This window comes from Melanotaenia boesemani, chromosome 10, assembly GCF_017639745.1.
Source record: "Melanotaenia boesemani isolate fMelBoe1 chromosome 10, fMelBoe1.pri, whole genome shotgun sequence".
In the NCBI taxonomy this organism is placed as follows: Eukaryota; Metazoa; Chordata; class Actinopteri; order Atheriniformes; family Melanotaeniidae; genus Melanotaenia; species Melanotaenia boesemani.
The window spans coordinates 10,023,104-10,045,909 of NC_055691.1; the positions used below are offsets into that span (position 1 = coordinate 10,023,104).

A 22,806-nucleotide genomic window follows, 5' to 3' on the forward strand; every position below is an offset into this window, starting at 1 on the left:
TTAGCTAAACTTGGATTGCTTTATCTCACTAAGCTACAGATCCCGTTAGAACCAGCCCTGCAGACACACCCACCAGTCAACTGATCCACTTCAAACCTGAGCCACAGAAACCGTTTCTCAGCCATCAGATACCTTCAGCTGCTTCTCCTCTTTTATTCTCTGCTCCTTGGCGTTGGGGATGAGGATGAAGATTGGTCCAGACTTATCTTCATCTTCCTTCATGCCTTTAGCCGCAGGTTTCTTCCCAGCAGGACCCTGAGGAAGAGGCGACATCACAGCAAAGAAGCAGTGTGAGTGAACCAGCATCAGGTAATCCTGCTTTCTGATAAACCTCTAGATGTTTGGCAGAAGCTGAAGATCAGAGTGGAAACAGGAGATAAGAGGAGGTGTTACACTGGAAAGCTCTCAGAGCAGGTTAACACACACACACACACACACACAAGGTAGTGCAGACAAGCATTCATGCAGTGGAGGGACCCGAAGCCGTCATGTGACCTCTCAGGTTCACCTGTGAACATGCTGAACTGTGAGCTGGTGTCAGTTTGTTGCAGGTTTCGCCTCCGAGCTGAGAATTGAATTATCTGAGCCGGGGTTAGTGATTAGAAACAGGATAAGAGTGAGCGAAGAGCAGCAGGACAGAGGTTAACATCTGTCTGCTGACTGTCAGACATCTACCTGTTGACTGCCAGCAGCAGCCTTCGCTTTGCCGGGGGGCTTTTTACTACCATTACATTCCTTGTCCTTGGGAGGGGGAGGATCCTCGGGAGACGAGGAAGGCTGCATGAGTGAAAGAAACCCACATGTTTATTTTCATGGTTGTGAGATGACTATCTAAAAAGAAAAGTGTTCATGGAGATAAAGGACGATGATGATCAGACACGGCTGGTAACAACAGAACCAGAACTACCAGTGAAGGGGGTTTCCATCCTCCAGACCAGTGGCTCTCAAACTTTTTCAGCCGGACTGTTATGTTACCAGAGTAAAATAAATCCAAATTAGTGACATGCTAAAGTAGCAAAGGCCGCTCATGCCTGTAGGTGCAGGTGTTTGGTAACGCTGCGTCTGAACTAGAAACTCGAAGTAAAAAGCTAAATCATATATAATTATTTATGTACACGAGTTGTAATGGAAATATTTCTTGAGCCGATTCTGCACCAACATTTTTTTCTTCGGCTTACACCTGCAATTTGTAAAAGCGGGACCAGAAAGGTCCCTCTATGGATAGGTAAGATGGATCAAGGAATTCAGCCCGATATCCAATCAGTGTATTCTGTTGATATCGGAGCCTAGTGGATTGGTCCCAACTCCAGTTTTAACCCACACAGACAGTGGGTCTGACTGGACCTTTACACAAAACTAAAGTTTTTATTCATTTATTACTGAAATGACTGAAGCGATAAAAGATATTATTTGCCATCACAATAATGTAAATAAATCCCTTCAAACCCTCTAGAAATAAGTGGATCTAGACAGACGTACCTTCTTGCCAGCTACTCCTCCTCCTCGGATCTTCTTGACTTCAGGTTTACTGTCCGCGACGTCCTCGCTTGCAGCTGCCGACCTGGAGGCTGCAGACCACATATGAAAGACAAATGATGTGTTTGAACTTAGTGGATCAAAGTATCCTGAAGACCCCAGTAAACACCCATAAGCAACAGTTTCTGGTGCGGCTGAACTTCATGGTGAATCCACACCAACCTGAAGCCGATCTGCTTGCCTCTGCAGATCCTTTCCCTCCCGTCTTGGCCGGCGCTGCAGGTTTAGCTGGCATCACTGCTCTGGCCTTTTCCAACATGGCTACCACCTGATCCTTGGAGGAGGGCTGGAGGGAGACGAGGACATGGACACAGTCAGCTGCCTGATGTCAAACATCACAAATCTGCGCTTGTTATCGCTGTACCTTGAGTTTTCCCGTGGCCTTGTTCATCTTGTCGTAGCCCAGATGCATCATGAAGGTGGGCAGGGCGTCCTGAGCCTTCTTCCTCACGTCTCCATTTCTGTCCTCCAGGCAGGCGTAGAGCTGAGGGATGCACAGCATCAGATCCCCGGGGACCGTCCTCAGGGTGGGCAGCTTCTCTGCCAACCAGCCGAGCACCTGGAAGATAAAGAGGAATGAGTCTGATGTACATGTGTGCAGCTTCACCTGAGCATCTCTTCAGAGGAAGAAGAGTTTCTTCACCTCCTGTCGGAGGAAGGGATTCTCCCTCTTCAGCTCCTCAGAGAGGTCCTCTCCCTCCAGCCAGTCCTTCATCCCAGTCTGCTCCACCCAGGCCTGCAGCGTCGTCATGGCAGCCATCCTCACATTGGCCTAAACATGGACGGACAGGTCTTCTAATATCTCTTCAGTTTGTTCATAAAAATTCGGATGTAAATGTGTTTCCATGGTAGTTGATGGAAACCAGAGCTAACCCAGGTGTGTGCGTACCTTGCTATCTCCCAGAACGGTGATGACAGGGAATCCCAGAGCTTTAACGTGCTGCTTGAGTCCAGGTCCCATAGCTGCAGCCAGCTGCTGCAGGATCGTCAGACTCTGCTGCACCTGCACACAGAAAACATCATGGTTAATTCATCATAAAGAGCCCAGAATCATCACTGTCCAGAAAAGATCCTGTCTGAACCACATCAGGACTCGTCCATGAAACAAAAACAAAGTTAAACATGTACGTTTCTGCTTCTGTTGCTTTTCTTTAGCTTCCATATTTTCATGGGAAAGTACAGCAGAGGAAGAGTTTTTCCCTCCAAACTAACAGATTTAATCACCCTTGTCAGATTTGTTTGGTTATAAAAAGATTTTAAAATAAAAACAAATTTTAACATTTAGGAAAACTGTCTTTTATCACCTGAGGAATAACTCCAGGATTCAAGGACTGATTATGTTCAGCAGACTGGACTAGTCTTACAGGTTTAACATAAAACTTGATCCAGACCACTGCTGGTTGTGCTCTCACCAACACCAGGTGGATCGCTCCTGTTATGAGGTCTTTCCACCGGCTTCCTGTCCAACAAAGAGTTGATTTTAAGATTCTGCTGCTAGTTTATGAAGCTCTGAACAGTCATCTCTGACCTGCTGGTAGACCATGAACCTGGACAGCTCAGATCAGGTGCAGGTTTGCTTTCTATACCCAGTCAGGACTGAACGCAGAGAAGCTGCTGTTAGTTTTTATGCACCTTCCACTTTTAGCTGGAATTAACCATTTTTTTATGTTGGCAGCAAAAGATGGAAATAAAACTGAAAGGCCTGAAAGGTGTGTTGATGTGATTTTACACATTAATAGAATAAATCTGGATTATTTATCTACAATAAATTGTACCAATATTATGTATTATGGTGACATCTCTACTGTGACATTAGCAGACATTATGTTCTCCTGAAATATGAGTTTGAGTGCCATCTTTGGTCATTTAGGTCCCATTAAGCAGTTTTCTCAGCTGACCGAGGTCACCATCTCACCAGGATCTTGTTGGAGTCGTTGAGCCGTCCTTTCAGGGCCAGAGGCAGCTCTCCGACATTGGCCGTGATGAATTTAGCCTCAGAGATGATGGCTGCCGCCTCGTCCAGACCCTCCTTCCTGATCTTCCAGTTCTTGTCCCCGATTTTAGACACCAGGTCGGCTGTGATCTTGTCGCTTAGAGAGGAGGGGAAGAAAGACGAGGAGAAGCAACAAGTAAATCTTTTTAACCAACAAACTCTTATCAGGAGAGAAAATACCGGAGAATTGAAGGGCTTTGAGCATTTAGCTACCTGATATCTGTACGTGGTAGTAAGTCCATGATGTCCTTCCCTCCTGCTCCTCCTCCATCTTCATCGTGCTCTTCACCTTCATCTTCTTCTTCATCTGCCGCAGTCTTCTTGGTGGCTCTGATGGGAGCTGGAGGAGACTGACCCTGCATCTGTGAGAAACGTAAACATTTCTTATTGACCTCGGAACGAAACGTGGTGTAAGGGATCCGGAGCCTCCCTGAGCATCCGTACCTTCTCAAACTCTGCATCTATCTGGACGAGGAGAGCCGGTTTCTCGTCTTCGAAGAACATGCGCAGCGGTGCTCCCATGTAGAGGTACATGACTCCCAGCAGAGTGATGGCCGCCGTCCGCACGGCGGGGTTGGTCGCGCCCAGAGCCGTCTTCACGTTGTTGATGAACGCTTTCACATTTATACTGAACAACCCAGAGGTGAAAGGTTAGCGGATGCTTCAACATCTGTATGTCTGGGTTCTTAAACTAGAACACATATTATTGCGCCACCTGGTGTGCAGCTGCTGGGACGGCCCGTCCGTCACAAATACTATATGAGGGAATAATAACTAGAAATTACCCAGCAAATCCAAACTCCTTCATAGCGTTAGCCAACCAGTTGAGTGCCTCCGCCTGGTTTTTGGGGTTCTTCTGTGCAAACGCCATGGACACAACCTGACATAAAAAACCAGGTTAACTCTGAAAATCCATCTTCATCATATTGGGATTTTTTGAGGTTTTATGAGGTCAACTCAGACCAGAGAACCATTTTCAGACCTGCTCTGCCGTCCACGGCAGTGAGCACGCCTCTCCAATCGCCGTCAGTCCTTCTTTGGCGTTCCCTCCACACTTGACGTCCCCGACTTTGTCCACCAGGCCATCTAAAACCACGAAGGCCGACGTCTTGGAGAACTGTCCTCTCTGAGCAATAAGAGCCACGATGTGCAGCTTCATCTGCATCACCTGCACAAGGTCACATGATGAGATGAGAGCGTTACTGACTAGTCCTCCCGAAAGGGATGGGAGGAGAGTTAAAGTTTAACCCTTTCACCACCCATGTTACTGCAGGTGGGATTATACCAACTACTTCCCAAGACTTCAAACAAGACTTGTCTGATCATGACAAAATAAATTCACAAATAAGTGAAACTAAACTTAATCTGCTTTAATGCTGCATTACTTAACTAAGCAGATTATCTCTAATCCAGTGTCATCTTCATCCCGTCTCTTCTCTGAGATCCGCCCTAACGACAGCTACCCCAGCATCATCTTCATCCCGTCTCTTCTCCGAGATCTCCAGCCAGTGAAAGTCAGTCTGATGTTGACTCATGTCTCATCTCTTGCTCAGTCTATTTTCTGTCTTCCTCTGATAATATACGCTTGCATTTCTTTTTAGTTTCTGGGTATAAACTGATAGTGTCACATGCTTGTTATATTTTGTAGGTTATGTGAAATCTTTAAAAAATAATAAATTATATATAATGAAACTCTGCTCATCCAGATTAATTTATGCAACATCTTGATGCCCATTTGATTGTGTTGCAGGATAGTCATGTTGGAGAAAACAGAAGCTGGATGAGGCCTAGGGCTGCACAATGTATTGAAATTTTAGCTGTTCGTTATACACATTGCAACAACTGTGATAAATCATCCATATTTGCATGTGCATGGCTGTCTGATGACAAGTAGATTTACAGCTGTATCACTAGCAAACCTCATTAATACTGACAAGCTATATGAAATAAAGACAAACAGTATCTAACTAAAATAGGCTGCTGTTAACAAGTTTCATTCTTCAGCTTCATGTGACAGACATGCATCTCATTGAGATGATACTGGTAAAGTTTTGCTGTTGCTAGCGTGTCCAATAACAATACTTTGGATTAAATATGAGATTAACCACAAACCGCTATTTTCCTCCTTCTCTGATGAACGATAAACAAGCGCAACAAGAGAGACAGAACTAGCAACAGAAAAGCCGATCAGCTGATTACCGACAGCCGGTCAGGGAACAGGAGAGGCCCGCCCGTTCCCCAGACCTGAATCCAATCTGGGACATCATGTCTCGCTCCATCCACCAACACCACGTTGCACCACAGACTGTCCAGGAGTTGGCGGATGCTTTAGTCCAGGTCTGGAAGGAGATCTCTCAGGAGACCACCCGCCACCTCATCAGGAGCATGCCCAGGCGTTGTAGGGAGGTCTTACAGGCACGTGGAGGCCACACACACTACTGAGCCTCATTTGGACTTGTTTTAAGGACATTACATCAACGTTGGATCAGCCTGTAGTGTGTTTTTCCACTTTAATTTTGAATGTGACTCCAAATCCAGACCTCCATGGAAATTTGATTTCCATTGATAATTTTGTGTGATTTTGTTGTCAGCACATTCAACTATGTAAAGAACAAAGTGTTTAATAAGAATATTTCATGCATTCAGATCTGGGATGTATTATTTTAGTGTTCTCTTTATTTTTTTTAGCAGTGTATTTGACCCCATTTTTACTTCCTGTGAAAGGAATAACAAAAAGACTGAAGACGGAGGCAAAGCTCTTACATCCAGATGAAAATGGAGCAGACCTTCGTCAGAAGTAGCTCGAACCAGTAACAGATATTCTGAGTTTTTAGCATATTTATAAAGCCGTCCTGTTCCACAGGTAAGATGGGGATAATGTCCTATTTGATATGTAGGCTACTGCCTTGATAATGATGCATCTTGTCTCACGCTCTTTCCTGAAGCAGCATGTGTGAAAGAGTTAGTAAGAAGTTCGTTTCAGGGCAGGAAGTGGGAGTGGCTTTACAGTCTGGGTTGCTGTTTATGGCTCACGGTTCTTTATTTAACTCTTCATACTGAACTTTATGGCGCTGCTGTAAACAATGGAACAGATCAGTGCACTAATCTTTAATCTGAACTGGTTTTCATCATTTTCTACAGAAAACATTTAAGTCACTTACCTGGAAGTTTGTCTCCTTCCAACCCGGTTTCTTGGCCAACATCTTGACCAAAGCCTGGCAAGGCATCACCGCCCGGTCCATGGTCTCCACTGCCTGCAAACACAAATTCATTCATACATTATCACTAGATCTGCTTTCTGACAGGCGGCAACACAACTTTTTCCAAAACTCCAGTCACATTTCTTAACCCTAAAAACTACAAGCCACTTTTTTTGGTCTGTTTTTGCTTCATGTAGACACTGAAGCTTTTAATCCCAGTCAGCATGCAGACATGATGTTTCCAGACTCAGCTGTCAGATTATGAGGCTAAAATTATGTAAAATGAATGTATGAATAGATATAGCAGCATAAAGGCCGACCGGAAGAAAGCAGAATTTATTACTAACAGAACTTTGTAGAAATAACACACAGATCAACAGTGACTAAATCTTTTCTCATCTGCACATCATTCTCTCAAGTCTTGGCTTTCAGGAGAAAATAATATTGGCATTGAAACAAACACACAACAGAAACTATTTCCATATTTCCACTTTTTCCTTATTTCCAGTTATTTCTGCTACTATTTACCTGCTATCCTCACTAAACCAACTCCAGCTCAGCTGCATCCGTGCATCAGAAACATCTTCTTGGCTTTATTCCAGCCATAAAGGAGCATTATTTTTCTTCTTTTCAGACACACATAGAACTTTCTGCTCTCTGGTTGATCTTTGGCTGCTCCTGATTGGACATTACTGTCAATCTAAGCTCTCTGATTGGTGAAAGGTTTAACAGGAAGTGGCTTCATCATCATTTCCAGGTCTGAATAGAGGTCTCTTAGCAACATAGTAGTGATAGTGATCTTTTTGTGATGAAAATGTGATGAATAATGCTGTTATGGATCATGGTGGATTTACCAGATAGAGTCGCTGAATAAACACTATTTACTGGCTGGATTGTAAATCTCCTGGACGGGATAGAAATACCTGGAAAACTTCTGTAGATCACCTAAAGGGAAAGCTATACCCCACAGAGTTACACACTATCGTTCCTGAGACACTGATGATGACGTAAGTGAGGTGCTTCAAGGTGATCTAGTGGAATTTTAGGGGTTAAAGTAATTCAAATGTTTTATGAGCAACCAGGAAGTTTTTACCCTCTGGAAGTCCTCCATACTGGCCAGTCTCTCCTTCCAGTTGGCCGAGTCCAGCTGCTGCAGACAGGAAGCAGGAAGTACACCTGCTGCAAGGTCCTCGCAGGCTTCGACCTAAAAAGACAAAACATTTATGTGAGCAAAAACTCAGGTAACCTGGTAAGTGCTGGGATGATCCAGCTCTCAGAAAAACTGCTACCTAACTGCTGCTGCGGCTGATTCAAACATAAAAGTCTCTATGCTCATTAAAATGTTATGATATAGAACCAGACTAGGGCCCATCCTGCAGGAAGCTGCTGTGTGATGTTAGCAGGGCCATCATGTGACACCAGCAGGAAAACAAACTGCTTATGTTTTATAACTGTGCGGCTTGTTGGTTGGCAGAATGTTTTACCACAAACTTACAGACAATTCAGTCTCTGTGAAGTCTTTGCTGTCAGAGGTTTTCTTTGTTTTTCCTCCTGCTGCAGATGCTGCTTTGCCTTTTTTGGGTGGACCTGCCGACACCTGCAGAAAACGAAGGAAAGATTCCTGATCAGCTCATAACAGACAGCATAAAAACCCTGCAACATTCAGTTTTACATACCTTGCTGGCAGCAGCTGTTTGGCTCTTCTTAGGTGGACCAGAGGATTTGGAAGGAGCTTCAGAAGGAGGAGCAGCTTTAGCAGCAGGTTTTTTTTCCACCGCTGCTCCTCCTCCTCCTGCACCCTTCCTCCCTCCAGGGAGCTCCACTTTATCTGCACACTCCTTAATCTGTCAGGAAAAAGTGACCATGACTGGCAGCTCACGACTAAAACAGGAGCTTTATTCTCTCCCATCATCTCCTGATCCTCACCTTATCCAGTTTGAGTTTATCCAGGTCAGTCAGGAAAGGGTTCACAGCTTTCTCCCCCACCACCTTCATGGCCGTCCCCAGAGCTTCGAAGGCGGCGTCACGGACCTCCGGAGCCGAGTCGTTTACTTGCTGAAATGGTTAAAGAGGAAAAGACGAGAGCATTCTCAGACCATACTGCATCTGCTGTGGAAATATCGGAAGGTAAAGATGAGCCCACGGTGCGATGCGTACCTTGATGAGCGCAGCGCAGAGAGGTTTGAGGACACTCTTCGGCAGCGTGGCCTGTGTGCAGTGTCTGAAGGAGCGAGCCAGAAACAGAGAGGCCTGCTGCTTAATGGACGGGTTCTTATTGTCCATCACAGCCAGGACGTCCTCAGACAGGTTCTGGAGAGTCGTCTGAGGGAGACAAAGCAGACATCAGTCAAACTAAGTAAAGATTATCAGCCATTAGGAGGCCACTGGAAACACATTAGCAGCTCCGTGAACAGCAGCAGTTATCAGATTAGGAACCAGGCGTGCATTTAGCTCAGTGGGCTAGAAAAGAAGTCGCAGATGTTGAGTGTAATGTACATAAATCCAGCAGGAACAGAGGAGCTTCATCTTCCACTATATGCTGATCATCTTCATCACAGCAGCTTATTCTTTAGTTACACTGTTTACTCACAGTGAGGAAGATGGCATCAATCGCCTCCTGCAGGGACTGGACGACCTGAGGTTTCTTCTCCTTAAACTTCTCCAGAATAGTTGGAACCACCTAAAACACACAAGTGTGAGGAGGATGTGGTTCGATACCTGCTTCTGTCTTTACTGACCCCCCCCCCCCCCCCCCCCCCCCCAACTCCCTGCTCCCACATTCAGTTGTAGATCATCATGAAACAAAAAGGTCCAGAAAAGGTCAGCTTCTTGTTAAACCAATACTAAGTACTTTAGAGCAAAAATTTACTAACTTGTCCTGCATATGTTCCAAACTTCTTCCTGAGGCCAGCGGCCAGTCCAGCCAGGCATTTTGCTGACATCGACACCAGCATCACGTTGGCATCTTTCCCCACAACCTGAAACACAGATGCGGTGTAGCATAACCCCACAGTACACGTTTTATTTGCACAACAATCCAGAAAACTTCTTCACCAACGGATGATTTTCTGTTAGGAACGGAGCCAAATCAGCTGCTCAGTACGGCCGTCCATCTGAATTCATCCATCAGTGGGAATCTGATGCACCAGCAGTAATCCCAGTACAAAATCTGGATACTAAATAACGTGTCAGAGTGGTTAGAGTGTTTCTTTTGAATCTTTACCTTCTTCAGGGCCCTGACCAGGTCTCCGTAGTCGCCATTCTCCAGTTTGGGGTTCTTGGTCAGAGCCTCGATAGCTTCCAGAGCTTCTTTTCTTTCCTGCCACTTTTTAGCTTCCTGCAGACAAATGGAGGAAAGACAAAAAGCATCAGGAGGAGTCGGTCATTTTCCTGCTCCTTTCAGACGTTCTGTTGGCAGGACATGACATAAATATGGATTTCACTCCGTCTCCCTTCCAAGTACAGACACATTATCCACTAGGGCTGCAACAATTAGTCGACGTTGTCGACAATAGTCGACAATAAAAATAGTCGACAACGAATTTAGCCGTCGACTATTGTTGGCAAAAAAAAAAAACAAAAAAAAACAAAAAGAACAACAGAGTGAGACATCGTCTTCTAATCCTATCTCTGCTGAGAGTTGCACAATGCACATACGCAAAGAGGGGGAACAAAAAATAGAGTGAGACATCGTCTTCTTTTTTAATCTCTGTTGAGAGATGCACATGCGCAGTGAAGTCCGCCAGGGGAAAAAAACGGGAGGAAAACCGCAGCGGAGAACGTTAAAAGTCTGGGATAACTTCACGTTAAACTTACAAAATAAATTAAATACATGTGAGATTTTTAAAGCGGACCTTGTGTACCACGGAAGTACGTCTGCAATGCTCGAACATTTAAAGGGGAGGAACGTCAGACTTAACAATCTTATGCAAAATTTCAAAGCTGAAAGTGAAATAAGATCCATATATAATAATCGTGAGATACATAATCCGATTGGTTGACTAGTCGTTTTAATAGTCGGTGACTAATCAACCATCAGAATAGTCATTAGTTGCAGCCCTATTATCCACCAGTAGAAAGCTGAGACTTAAGATGTGAATGATGCATACCAATCCAGGCTACAATCAGAACTGCAGATTCAGTAAACACTTCAGACCAGTCGCAAATTAAATTCATATTAGAAGCCATAGCGTACCCCAGTAACAGAAACAGAAACACTTCCTAGGGCAGTGGTTCCCAACCTGGGATCCCTGGTATTATTATGTGCTAATATCAAAGGTTTATCTCTTCATTAATTGGGTTCATTTTGACAGGCCTGTTAAAAATCCCAAGTTTATTTGATAAATGTAGGATACATATATATATATATATATATAGTTTTAAATTATCTGGCGACCCTCAGTTTGAAAACCACTGGTCTAGAGCAGAGGTGTCCAGCTCCGGTCCTCGAGGGTCACAAACCTGCAGGTTTTCAATGTCTCCCTGCTCCAAAACCACCTGACTCAAATTAATGAGTAATTGTGCAAAATTTAATTGGCTGCTGGATCCATTTCATTTGAGTCATTGAAGCGTTGTACACCAGCATGTGCAAGTCTGCAGATGCTAACACGAAGTTAAAGAGCAAATATGTTCTCAGCCTTTAGACGACAACTGATACATGACTGATTTTTTCTGTCACTTATTCGGTATTCTGATGTTTATTCTATGTTAATTAAGCCATTTAATTTATTTATTTTTTTACAAGAGATAAGTTTCATTTCTTCCACTTGACATTTCAGTCTGGAGAATCATCAGGATCGGGATGTTGCTTTTCTGACCATTTAAGAGTTCAGCATCAGTTACCATGGTGATTTAGCTACCACTTAAAATAACCCTGCATTCATTCAGTTCAGTGTTAGTCTGTAAGAAGGGAGGAAAACGTAAACATCTGATTTCCAGGTTACACAGTGTTTAATGGGTCTGAATTTTCTGTAGTTGGATGAACTCACAATTTTCTCGTAGAAGTCTTTGGGCATCTTGGACAGAATCTCTACAGGTTCCAGCAGCTCGTATGGATCCACAGCTACTGCCGTTTCCTCCTCATCCTCTCCTGGAGGAGAGACATAGAAGAAGAACGTGACTCCTCAGCATGAGAAAGCAGTTAGCAGATCTCAGTCCAACCTACCATCAGACTGCTCTCCGCCTTGTGCTTGTTGCTGCTCGAACTTTGCCTTCAGGTCCTGCTGGGAGCGCAGGAACCTGGTCTGTTTGGGAGGAGATGAAGGCAGTTTCACCCACTCCTCCTCCAGTTCTTTCAGCTGTAGGGATGGAGGAAAGACACGACTTGTAAGGCAAGGCAAGGCAAATTCATTTGTATTGCACATTTCATGTACAAGACAATTCAAAGTGCTTTACATAAAACATAAAAACATTACAGCAAGGTGCAGGGAAAGAAAAAAAAAAAAAAAAAAAAAGTTAAATGTAGGTTAAATGTCAACCCTGAAAGCTTGGTGTCAACGTTGCGCGGCCCACCTGTACTGAGTTGATACTCTGCAGTGGAGGCCGCAGAGCATCTCTGATCCACTTGTAGATTTCTACAGCAAGCAGCTTGGCTTCATCTCTCACGGCTTTCTCTCTGGACTCAAACTGTTTTGCTAAAACTTTCACAACAGGCTTTAACGTCACGGTCTTGGACCCAAAGTCACTGTGAGAAGATGACAGATGGGACAAGGAGTTGAGCACCATTTTTACAAGCCAAAAAAACCCCCAAACATCTGGGTTTAAATGCAACAAGGAAGTTCACATAACACTGCAGTAGTCACTTCCTAACGGCAAAAAACAGATCTCATTTTTACCTGGATACGACATTTAAAATGAACATTTCCATAATAATGAGTGAACATAATTTATCTATTTTAGTGGGTTTTTATCTACTTATTTTGTAATACAAGTTATTGTCATAATTTATTTGTTACAACAAACGAATTTCCACTTTGGGGATTAATAAAGTATTTTAACAGAATTACCGACCTCAGAGCCTTGCGGAGCGTCTCGATACACGCCACCACTATCTTGGGGTTCTTGTTGTCCAGTCCTTTCAGCAGCTCGTCCTGAACCACCTCCGCCTTCTCGATCTCGATGTACATGAGGCAGATGTCCATGCCCAGCTCCTTGGCTCGCGCCTTGGGCTGATTGAATACTTTGGTCACAACACCTGACACCACCTCCCCCGTCGTCCTGAAGTAAAGGAACACAACCTGTCAGATGGAGCGCCACCTCGAACGGACAACGAAGCGCCCAAACGCTGCAGGTACAAGTCCACCGCTCAGCACCAAGTCATAGGGTCACTGACCTGAGAGAAACCCCAAAACGCCCAACAGCCCACCCAGTACCCTCCATATTTTTAACCAGATCCAGAAAACCAACATGAACCGGGTCAAACAATGTCAGATTATAACATCTACCATGATGTTGTCTAACTTTTTTTTTTTTTTTTTGCCAATGATTCTCTCAGAACAAACGAGGTCCAGACTAGCTTTTACACTGGTTGCACTGGTGCGCCAAGCTATTTAATGTGGGTGCACCATTAAAAGATATTGATGCACCCCAGTTTCCCAGCTTGGCTCTCTGCAGCTCATTTAACACATTTTAAGGATCATCTTTTGATCATTACCCACAGACACTGATGTTTCCCCAAGTTATTTTGAACAAGAATGAGGTTTAGGTAAAGGTTTGTCTTTATTTCAAGCACGAATTTTAAGTAGAACAAAAAACTAAAAAGTAAACTTGAAATGAGGCTCAGCTGCTTCTGACAAATCTCCCTCCTCTGGATTTACATTGAATATTTTCCATGATAATCATCTACTTAGACCAGAACGTTGCGAAAGGCAGCTCCTCTTTAGCTTTATTATAGGCCACGTTTTTGTCTGCTCAAACATCCAGAAAACGTCACTGCTTCTGTTGCTCTGTCTTTTCCTTTTTAATACATGGCAGCCTGTCATATTAGGAGAATTTATTTTCCATGGATCTCCTCCAGAACAGCCTCCAGGTGCAGCTCAAACACACAGAGTGAGTTTGATGGAGGCTGCGTTTCTCAGCCACTACATTCTCACTCTAATGCTTCACCAGAAATGGATGCAATGTTTTCACTTTTTCTAGAGCTGAGTAGCGTTGGAGCTTCTTCGCCACTGCTGAACTTCTGGGGGAGAGACTTGATCCCAGTCAGTTCAGGTGGCGTCAGATAAATGGGAGGCTGCAGCGGTCCTAACGGATTCAACTATCAGCCATCTTTTCTGCTTGATGTTGCTCAGGAACGGTGAAAAAATTTGTGAGAATATTAGATGACAATAACATGAGAACAAACTCCACCTTATTCCATGTTTTACAATTGATTCCAGTTTCTGTGATTCTCGTCTCAGTTGTCGTTCTTCACAGTACTGAATGTGTACCAGAGCACTACACAGTCTACCCCCCCCCCAGCTTTTTATCACAATGAGACCAAGAAATAAAGTTAGTCGTATTCAACTCATTTTTGGTCGCAGTCTAGAGCCCTGAACATGCAGCTGATCGGGCCATCGCCACTATAACTTACTTTCCAGCCACGTGTGCGTTCTCGACAAAGGCCAGTGCGGCCTCCAGGCCTTTAAGCTGAGCCACGGCATTGGAGTCGGTCACAAACTTCTTTATCAGTCCCAGGTACTTCCCCCACTCCGGACTCTTCTCATCCTCTATCCTCTGGAACAACTTCAGAGCTTCTTCATAACCGTTCAGTCGGGCTTTCCATAACTGCAAGAGATAAAAGCAGAGAAGGTTAAAACTGCTCCAAAATACAGCCTGTGCAGCGCCTGCAGGAAGGTGGAGTTCTGGATAACAGCAACACAGTGACCTACTTCTCGGCTCGGATAGCTTCAGTGCACTGAAGGCAAATTGGGGGCTGTTTTTCCAGGCTCATTTGGAAACTACAGAAAGCTTCACCACTCAGATCAACTGATCCGTCAGCTGTACTAGAAGAACTTTCCCATCCACATTAAATATCAGGAAGCAAATAATGTCCAGATTAAAATGTGGTTGGGATGCAGAGAGTGAAGCCAAGAAGGTTCGATAGTGGTGAAGCAGGAAACTTTGGTTGGATTGTGGTCGGTTTGCTTCTTATTATCCTGCTGCAGAGTCTAAAACCATACCACTGCCATTCCTAATCTGCTCATTGAATTTAAATCCCCCCTCGTTAAACTCACATTTCTCACACAAATACAAGTGCACAGATGATCATCTCAGAAAAAAGATTCACTGTTGGTAACTTTTTAAAACATCCTAATAACAGCCTTTCAGTATGATTTATGCTCATTCTCTGACAAAGTCAATCTGAAACCATCATTTCAAAAGCCAGAAAAAGTAAATGTGAATCAGAAAGTTTCCACTATCTGGTTTGAGGTGGTGCAGTCACCAGAGGCTGGCGGTACAGGCTATGTTGCCATGGGAACAGGAAATATTGAGAGGGGGAAATAAATAAATAATTAACTGTAAGGGACATCCACCAGAGGAATATGAAGGAGCTCTTCTTTGGGAATTACACTGACCCCTGGGAATATCTGGGAAGACGCCAGTCAGTCATTTTAATCTTTGCCGGGTCAGACAGGATTTTCCCGGCTGTTGAATAAACAGTTTCTACATTTACGTTTTCTAAATGCAAATCAAAAACATCAAAGGAAACCCCGCTAATGAGATCTGATCTTTCCAAACTAAGAACCACAATCAGCCTGCGAGTTACACACCGTCGTGTTGTTACTGCACATAAATACATTGCTGTCATGGCTGCCGTCATGGATTACAGGGTCCTCCTAAGACAATATTAGTTTAATCCTGAATGTAAAGCCTTGTAAGGATCTAAACAAACAGAGTAAGCAAGTCTGAAGAAGCTAATCAGGCAGAAACTCTGGTTTAATCCCCGATGACTGCAGGGTGCAGCTCTGTTGCTTTGTTTGTTATTAAAGTCTGTGTTGTTCAGCAGAAACCATGCTGCAGCTCATGCTGATGAACCTGAATGTCCGTACAGGACTAGCACGACTGCAGCCAATAACAGATTTCTATTCATTCATGATAGAATATCTTCAGCTCATCCGTGATCATTACCGCAGGGAAGCTCACGCATCATCTCTGCTGCAGGATTTCATGTCCCAACTGTAAACAGAAGGTTTGATGGGCGAGAACAAACATCATATACCTTATGTTCACATTTCTGGTCGATGGGAAGCTTCATCCACTCGCTGTCATCCCCCATGGTGTCTGGCTGGGGGTTGGGCTTCCCCAAAGGTATTCAGCTGGAAAACAACATTAAAAACACAATTATTCCTTTATTCTCTTTATTTTGTTTAGAGCTTTTGGTAAAAGCTGGTTTTCGTATGAAGCTGAAGGCACATTAACACCAGGAATACAGAGCACCCAGATCTATTAATAAGCCAGAATGTCGATTCACTCATTTCAGACTGCATGTGATCCGGATCAGTCATTGTCAATTTTTTTATATCTTCCGTGGCTGCAATGAAACTGAAATTTAACAACAAGAGTCAAAGTAAATAAGAATGGCTGCTGTGGGAGCAACCTACGGCTCGTGTCTCGACTGTGGACGCCAGCAAGCAGCTGAATTTCTACAAATCTTTACTGTCATGTATAAATGGATTTCAGATTACATGAACCAGGAAATACATAAAAATTTAAAAATTAGTCCATGTCAGTGATGTACAACACGACCAGAAGTCCATGAATAACAAACCCTGACCACATCCAAGTAACAGATCCAGCCGTGTGACCATGTGAATGAAAGCAATCACACTACATAAAACTTTAATTCGTGTTTACTTTGTGTAAAAAAGATCCTGTACAGATTTACAGCCTTGAGTGATAAATACACGTTTATTAAGGATCAGCAGCACATGTACAATAAAATAGTTGACTGAAATTAAAGCAGCTGTAGATTAAATTAAATGCTCTTAAAACCAAATAAATGAAAATTACTTTCCAATTACATGAATACAGCTCTGAAAAATGCAAAAAGAAAAGATAGCTTGGTTTGAGTTAAAACTATCTTGATATAAACAATATTCCCTCACTCTATATTACGTATGATAGTCTCCATATGTTTGGAAATCTCCATATATTGCCCAGCCCTACCTGCCAGCAGTCGGAGGAAGCCGAGCCTGCACTCTAAAAATCACAGAGCAGGAGCCAGCGAAAGCCGGATCCTCTCCCAGAGAGCAGCATGGACAGGAACTACTCATGAACATTTAAAGGTTCAGACACAGAAACAGCCCGTTCTCACTAGAGCTCATTAGAGCCGCTTTTGGAATGGCTGAAAGTAAGGACCAAAGCTGAATTTGGGGTAAAACATTTGTTGTTAGATCTATGACACCCATTGCTGAAAGAAAAATGTATAATATGGGACCTTTAAGATCCACAGAAACTGCTGATGAGATAAAACTGGGTTAATAAGGCACTCAAACTTGACAAGGAGTTTTTGAATAGTGAGAGGTCATCTGCCGTCATCTGACGGGAACTAGCAGAGATCACTCGTACTTTACTTTCTCCTCTTTGCTTTCCAATTAAATTCAGAATAGGCCTTAAAATTATTCTCCACAAACATATATTAAAATCTCACCATGCTATACATGTTTCCAACATGGTACATCACTCTGAGCAGACTACAGGCTTAGCCAATTATTCTTAAGTTCCTATTTAGAATTTAACAACTAATCCTTATAAAAGGAATAACAGTCATTTATTAGAAATAAATAAAACATAAAAATACAGTGTAGATGACAAGTCAGTTTCATTCAACTGCTTATATGGAGATGATCAGAATTATCTTGATCCAACTTAGAAAATAATAAATCCAGGCAGATAAGATGCAGAGCAACATTTGGATGGCAGACTAACTCAGTTCCTCTTGTGAGAGCACATCAGCAAAGATCATCACTTTCTGTCCATAAGAGATGGCAAATTATGTTTTAGCATTCACTTTGAGCTGAAAGCATCAGCATGTGATGGTCTAATGCACATTAAGAGATGGGCTGTAGGCTTATAGGTTTTAATTTCACATTGATCCGAGCCAGTCTAGTAAAAAGGCTGCAGGATGCTTTCGCTTTAGAGTGAAAGCAACACAAACTTGGAAAATGTATTTCAGACGGCTGAAGGGCACATCCAGACCAAAGCATCCTAAAAGAATCACAACTGTCCTCAAACATGCCATCTTAATTTCAATTTTATTAAAAGTTAACTTCATTTTACTTTTCCTTACTAAAAAGGTGCAGTAGAGTCTGGTTGAATATCCTCAGCTGAAATAAAACTGGGGGATGCTCTTCCTTTGAGACAGACGCCCCTCGCAACCACATTCCTAAGTTCATACTGGCGGGACATGCTGGGATGTGTGTGGGACAACAAAAGGCTGTGAAACAGGCACAGAATACCAAGTCAAAACCACTTTTAACACAACATCCTTTGAAAATTAAATTCATTTTCCCCAACTATCCCAAAGGCTGATAAGTCTCCTCATCAATCATCTTCCAAATATTAATTCATTATGCAAGTTAATCAAATAATCCATAAGTGGGCTTAACCTGGACCACAATAGGAATAAACTGGACCACCCATGGCTCATTTAACAGTTTGCTTTTTACGTGCAGAGCTGCCGCTTCTACTCATCACAGAGAGATTCAGGCTTGTTTTTTTTTTTTTTTTTTAAAGGAAGGGGGTAGTTGCTTATTTAAAGCTGCATAGTTTGTCCTTGTGTAGCACAACCTATCAAACTCCATTACCTCCATCCCCACCTGCTAGTAAAATATAAAGTAAATAAAGTCAAACAAAACAGAGCAAGAGGACAGGATTCAATCTTACATATCATGAGGATGTTTTTCATCATACAGCATTGTTCTTAACAGCAGAGAACCAAAACTACAGGTATATTATTTACACATTTCCATTTAATGATCCTCTGCGCCACTAGCTCTGAGACACACACGATACTTCATACTCACTAATGGAGGTAACCCAAAGACTCAACCAGCAGTATTATCAAGTTCAAATGCTCCAGGAGCTTTGATTACATTAATAAAATGAATCGTAAGATAAACATTTAAACTATTTTTGCAGGCGTTTTGCTCTAGTGGGATTCTGATGGATGAAACTTCACCAGATGTACAAACTTTTTCCAGACAGAAATGTGTGCTGAGAGAATTGCACATGGATATTCATAAATTGATCAGTTGGCCTGTCTGTCTCTCACACAATGGTTATCAAGGTCACTTGTTAGTTATTTTAAGAACCCAGTCTCTTGTTTTGGCCTGGTTTAATAGATCTAGTTACTGTTTTCCCATCACAAGACCTGGCCACCATGCTTATTTGACTGAACTGGGAGGAGCATTCAGTTGCACAGCACGCCACAACAGCAAACAAATACTACGGAAAATAAGACATTTCAATATGATCCAGCTGTGTCAGTTATGGGCGCACGAGGAGACATCAGCACACCAACAGTCTTAACTTTAAGTTCTGCCTCCCAGCATCACATCATTCCGAGCAGATATTAAAAACTGTGCACGTCCCATGCAACGACCGTTAAGCCCCCGGCACCTAGGCTGCATCCTCAAACACATCCAACCGATGTATTAGCAACCGTTCCGTCATCCGTGGCACTTGTTAAAACCATATCATTTTCAGCTTGCTTTTACTGGGAGTGGTCGGTATATTAACTAACTGTCTATAGTTACGACTAGTCAGACGAGCGCCATTAACTAGCTACTTTAGCAACAACAGTTGCTAGGTCAGCCCGCTCATTCAGGTTAAAACCGCCTTAACAAAGACACAGACTATTTTTTAATGATTTTAAATGTGTAGTTTGTACGCACAACAAGGCTGAAAACGTAATATGTAAACGAAATGTTCATATTGTTACCACGCTGGTGGCTGGGACCGCCGCTACCTGCTTGGAAACCAGGCTAGGGGCTAACCGTCCATACGCGCCAACACATCCAGGCCTAACAACGCAGTTCTCCGCGACAGCTGCACAAACACATCAGTCCGACCTGCAGTTTCTGGGTTCAGCACGAGATTTTACTAAAATCGGAAAATATAGTAAAACAATAGGATACCTGTTTGCGTCTCTAAGAGACAATATGATGCCGCCAGCCAAGTGAGATGATGGTGACAATGAGATCACCACTGTGCAGCCCGGTCGAGCTTTATACAAGCTCTGCGGTTACCACGCACAAAACAAGCTCTAACTTCCGCTACAAAATAAAACTGGTAGTTTCACAGTCTCCCATCTCATCTAAAATACCACATTTGATTTTATATATAATTTCATATGGTTAATATAAAACATATAAATACAATAAATTTATGTTTGAGTATGTATATGTCTTTTTGTGTAATGTAAGAGTGTTGCGCTCTTATTTTCAAGACAAGCTTCCGGTTTTGTAGCCGCAAAATAAAAGTAAATTAATAGATTCATTTCAAAAAGCTGTCTGTTAGGTTTTTTTAAATGACTCCAAGGGCGGAGAGACAGAGGAGGGTGGAGATTATGGAGAGCCGTTTCAGACTAAATTAAATAAACAAAAATTTACGGAAAATTTATATAATTTATATAGTTCGCCCACGATATGAATAAATATCCTCATGAAATAAACTCAAGACCAAATATTTAATTTCCCAGTAGACCACAATATATATATATATATATATATAGAGAGAGAGAGAGAGAGAGAGACTTTATATATTTATAGATAATATTACTATTACTCTATACTATATTACTATATGGTAATGTTATTATTATTACTACTGTGTTGTTGTTAGCACAGTGATTATTGTTATTACATAGTTTCATGATAAAACATATTCCATAAGGAGATATATTTACTGTATGGACCGAATGTTGTAACTAAGGACAACTGTTTCTATGGAATTGTTTAGTGGCTGGTAGTGGTAGTGAGAATGTGATCTGAATCTGAATATTGTTGCAATTTACAAGGGTGGGATTATATAGGCTTTTGCTTCCACCCACTCCTTTTGAACTTTTTGTATTTTCCTTTTTTGGTGATGTATTTTTCTTTTTCTTTTATTTGTCATTATGTTCAAATAAACTTCCATCAATCAAAAGAATCAAAACATGGAAGAATTATATTGATAATCACCAATAGGACCTGCCTGAGAACATGAAGTAGACCAAAAGCTCCCCAAAAGCTAGACATCATGCTGAGATCCAAGGATAATCAGGAACAAATGAGAAACAAAGTAACTGAGATCTATCAAGAAAAGCTTCTAAAGCCGTTTCTAAAGCTTTGGGATTCCAGCCAACCACAGTGAGAGCTATTATCCACAAATGGCAAAAACAATGGAGCAGTGGTGAACCTTCGCAGGAGTGATTGGCAAACCAACGTTACCCCAAGAGTGCAGCGACGACTCATCTAAGAGGTCATAAAAGACCCCACAACAACATCCAAAGACCTGCAGGCCTCACTTGCCTCAGTTAATGTCAGTGTTCATGACTCCACCATAAGAAAGGGAGTGGGCAAAAATGTCGTTCCAAGACCAAAACCAAGCAAAAAGAACATTAAGGCTCATCTCAATTTTGCCAGAAAATATCTTAATGATCCCCAAGACTTTTGGGAGAATACTATGTGGACTGATGAGACAAAAGTTGAAGTTTTTGGAAGGTGTGTGTGTCCCATTACGTCTGGCGTAAAAGTAACACAGCATTTCAGAAAAAGAACATCAAACCAGCAGTAAAATATGGTGGTGGTAGTGTGATGGTCTGGGGCTGTTTTGCTGCTTCAGGAACTGGAAGAATTGCTGTGATAAATGGAACAATGAAATCTGCTTCCACCAAACAATCCTGAAGGAGAATGTCCAGCCATCTGTGACCCCAAGCTGAAATGAACTTGGGTTCGGCAGCAGGACAATGATCCAAACCCACCAGCAAGTCCATCTCTGAATGGCTGAAGAAAAAAAAATAAAGACTTTGGAGTGGCCTAGTCAAAGTCCTGACCTGAATCCCATTGAGATGCTGTGGCATGGCATGAGCTTAAAAAGGCAGTTCATGCTCAAATCTTCCAATATGGCTGAGTTACAACAATTCAGCTGTCAGCAGGGCTCAGATCTGGAGATTGAGCTGGCCATGACAGGCTCTTGATGTGGTGATCCTCCATCCAGACCTTGGTTCCCCTGGCTGTGTGCCCTGGAGGATTGTCCTGCTGTAATCCTCTGAGTTAGGGAGCACAGTCTTGGCATAAGGAAGTAAATGTTCTTCTAGGAAAATCTTGTATGTGACTTTATTAAACCATCCTTCATAAAGACACATCTGCCTGATTCCAGCCTTGCTGAAGCACCTCCTGATCATCACTGAACCTCCTCTATATTTGCCAGTCAGTTTGACTGTGCACTTCACCCCAGTCTCAGTTTGCCACTGTTTTTGATGGTTACCAAAATTATTTTGGGAACACTAAGTTTGAGAGATAGAAAAGATAGAGAGCACAGAATTTAAGGCATATTTTCAACACAAGAATAGATATACATTCACACCCCTCATGTCTGCACACTGAAATAAATGCAGGGCAGATCCAGACTCAACTCATTAACAGAGAAATGCATGGATGCAGTTGCCCCCTGCAGGCTTTTTTACATTGTATAGAGCACACACATCATAACAAGCCAAATCTATTTAAAATCCTCTGCCATGTGATAGTAGATCTCAGCCCATCACACAATTGTGGAATTATGATTTCACGGGTGAGAACCTTCCTCTTGATGCGACACAATGTTGTCTTTCTAAAATTTTCTATGTTGCCTGCGTTATAAAGAAAGAGAGAAATTTAAAAAGTATTGTAGTACAAAGTACAAACCTTGCTAGGACATCGTCTCATGTCAACAGTCTGTCATGGTGGATATTTACAGCTGGAGAACCTGAGTTGCTGCAAACCGGTACCATTTGATGAGATGTTGATCAAGAAATGATCACATGTCTGTTTGAAATTTTGAAAAATCCTCCCTACATAAATTACATAATACATAAACATTGTGCATTAATGTAGCTTCTAAATCTCTGGAATT

The 22,806-nt window shown here is 42.6% G+C and overlaps 2 protein-coding genes across 7 annotated transcripts in view; both read right to left on the minus strand.

The window, feature by feature from the left end:
- ckap5 (cytoskeleton associated protein 5) overlaps nucleotides 1-19,941 on the minus strand; it is a 39,332-nt gene extending 19,391 nt beyond the window's left edge. For 4 of the 6 annotated variants that reach the window (XM_041996011.1, XM_041996010.1, XM_041996009.1 and 1 more), the window contains exons 1-28: nucleotides 19,848-19,941; nucleotides 15,929-16,025; nucleotides 14,300-14,493; nucleotides 12,739-12,945; nucleotides 12,241-12,412; nucleotides 11,894-12,026; nucleotides 11,718-11,818; nucleotides 9,953-10,066; nucleotides 9,603-9,707; nucleotides 9,320-9,409; nucleotides 8,887-9,051; nucleotides 8,656-8,784; nucleotides 8,406-8,573; nucleotides 8,225-8,326; nucleotides 7,823-7,933; nucleotides 6,691-6,783; nucleotides 4,512-4,697; nucleotides 4,315-4,409; nucleotides 3,974-4,157; nucleotides 3,743-3,891; nucleotides 3,452-3,626; nucleotides 2,426-2,539; nucleotides 2,180-2,308; nucleotides 1,901-2,095; nucleotides 1,699-1,822; nucleotides 1,480-1,568; nucleotides 676-777; nucleotides 133-255 (exon numbers count right to left, since the gene is read on the minus strand). In XM_041996011.1, coding sequence (XP_041851945.1) covers nucleotides 133-255; nucleotides 676-777; nucleotides 1,480-1,568; nucleotides 1,699-1,822; nucleotides 1,901-2,095; nucleotides 2,180-2,308; nucleotides 2,426-2,539; nucleotides 3,452-3,626; nucleotides 3,743-3,891; nucleotides 3,974-4,157; nucleotides 4,315-4,409; nucleotides 4,512-4,697; nucleotides 6,691-6,783; nucleotides 7,823-7,933; nucleotides 8,225-8,326; nucleotides 8,406-8,573; nucleotides 8,656-8,784; nucleotides 8,887-9,051; nucleotides 9,320-9,409; nucleotides 9,603-9,707; nucleotides 9,953-10,066; nucleotides 11,718-11,818; nucleotides 11,894-12,026; nucleotides 12,241-12,412; nucleotides 12,739-12,945; nucleotides 14,300-14,493; nucleotides 15,929-15,985 — 3,606 coding nt within the window. In that variant the 5' untranslated portion in view covers nucleotides 15,986-16,025; nucleotides 19,848-19,941. The remainder of the gene's footprint in view (nucleotides 1-132; nucleotides 256-675; nucleotides 778-1,479; nucleotides 1,569-1,698; nucleotides 1,823-1,900; nucleotides 2,096-2,179; nucleotides 2,309-2,425; nucleotides 2,540-3,451; nucleotides 3,627-3,742; nucleotides 3,892-3,973; nucleotides 4,158-4,314; nucleotides 4,410-4,511; nucleotides 4,698-6,690; nucleotides 6,784-7,822; nucleotides 7,934-8,224; nucleotides 8,327-8,405; nucleotides 8,574-8,655; nucleotides 8,785-8,886; nucleotides 9,052-9,319; nucleotides 9,410-9,602; nucleotides 9,708-9,952; nucleotides 10,067-11,717; nucleotides 11,819-11,893; nucleotides 12,027-12,240; nucleotides 12,413-12,738; nucleotides 12,946-14,299; nucleotides 14,494-15,928; nucleotides 16,026-19,847) is intronic. The other 2 variants (XM_041996014.1, XM_041996012.1) reach the window with 1 other exon arrangement.
- The window catches only part of LOC121647505 (NACHT, LRR and PYD domains-containing protein 12-like), a gene marked incomplete at its 3' end in the record, with an annotated part of 791,953 nt that overhangs the window by 104,432 nt on the left and 664,715 nt on the right, over nucleotides 1-22,806 (minus strand). The gene's annotated exons all lie outside the window — the stretch shown is intronic.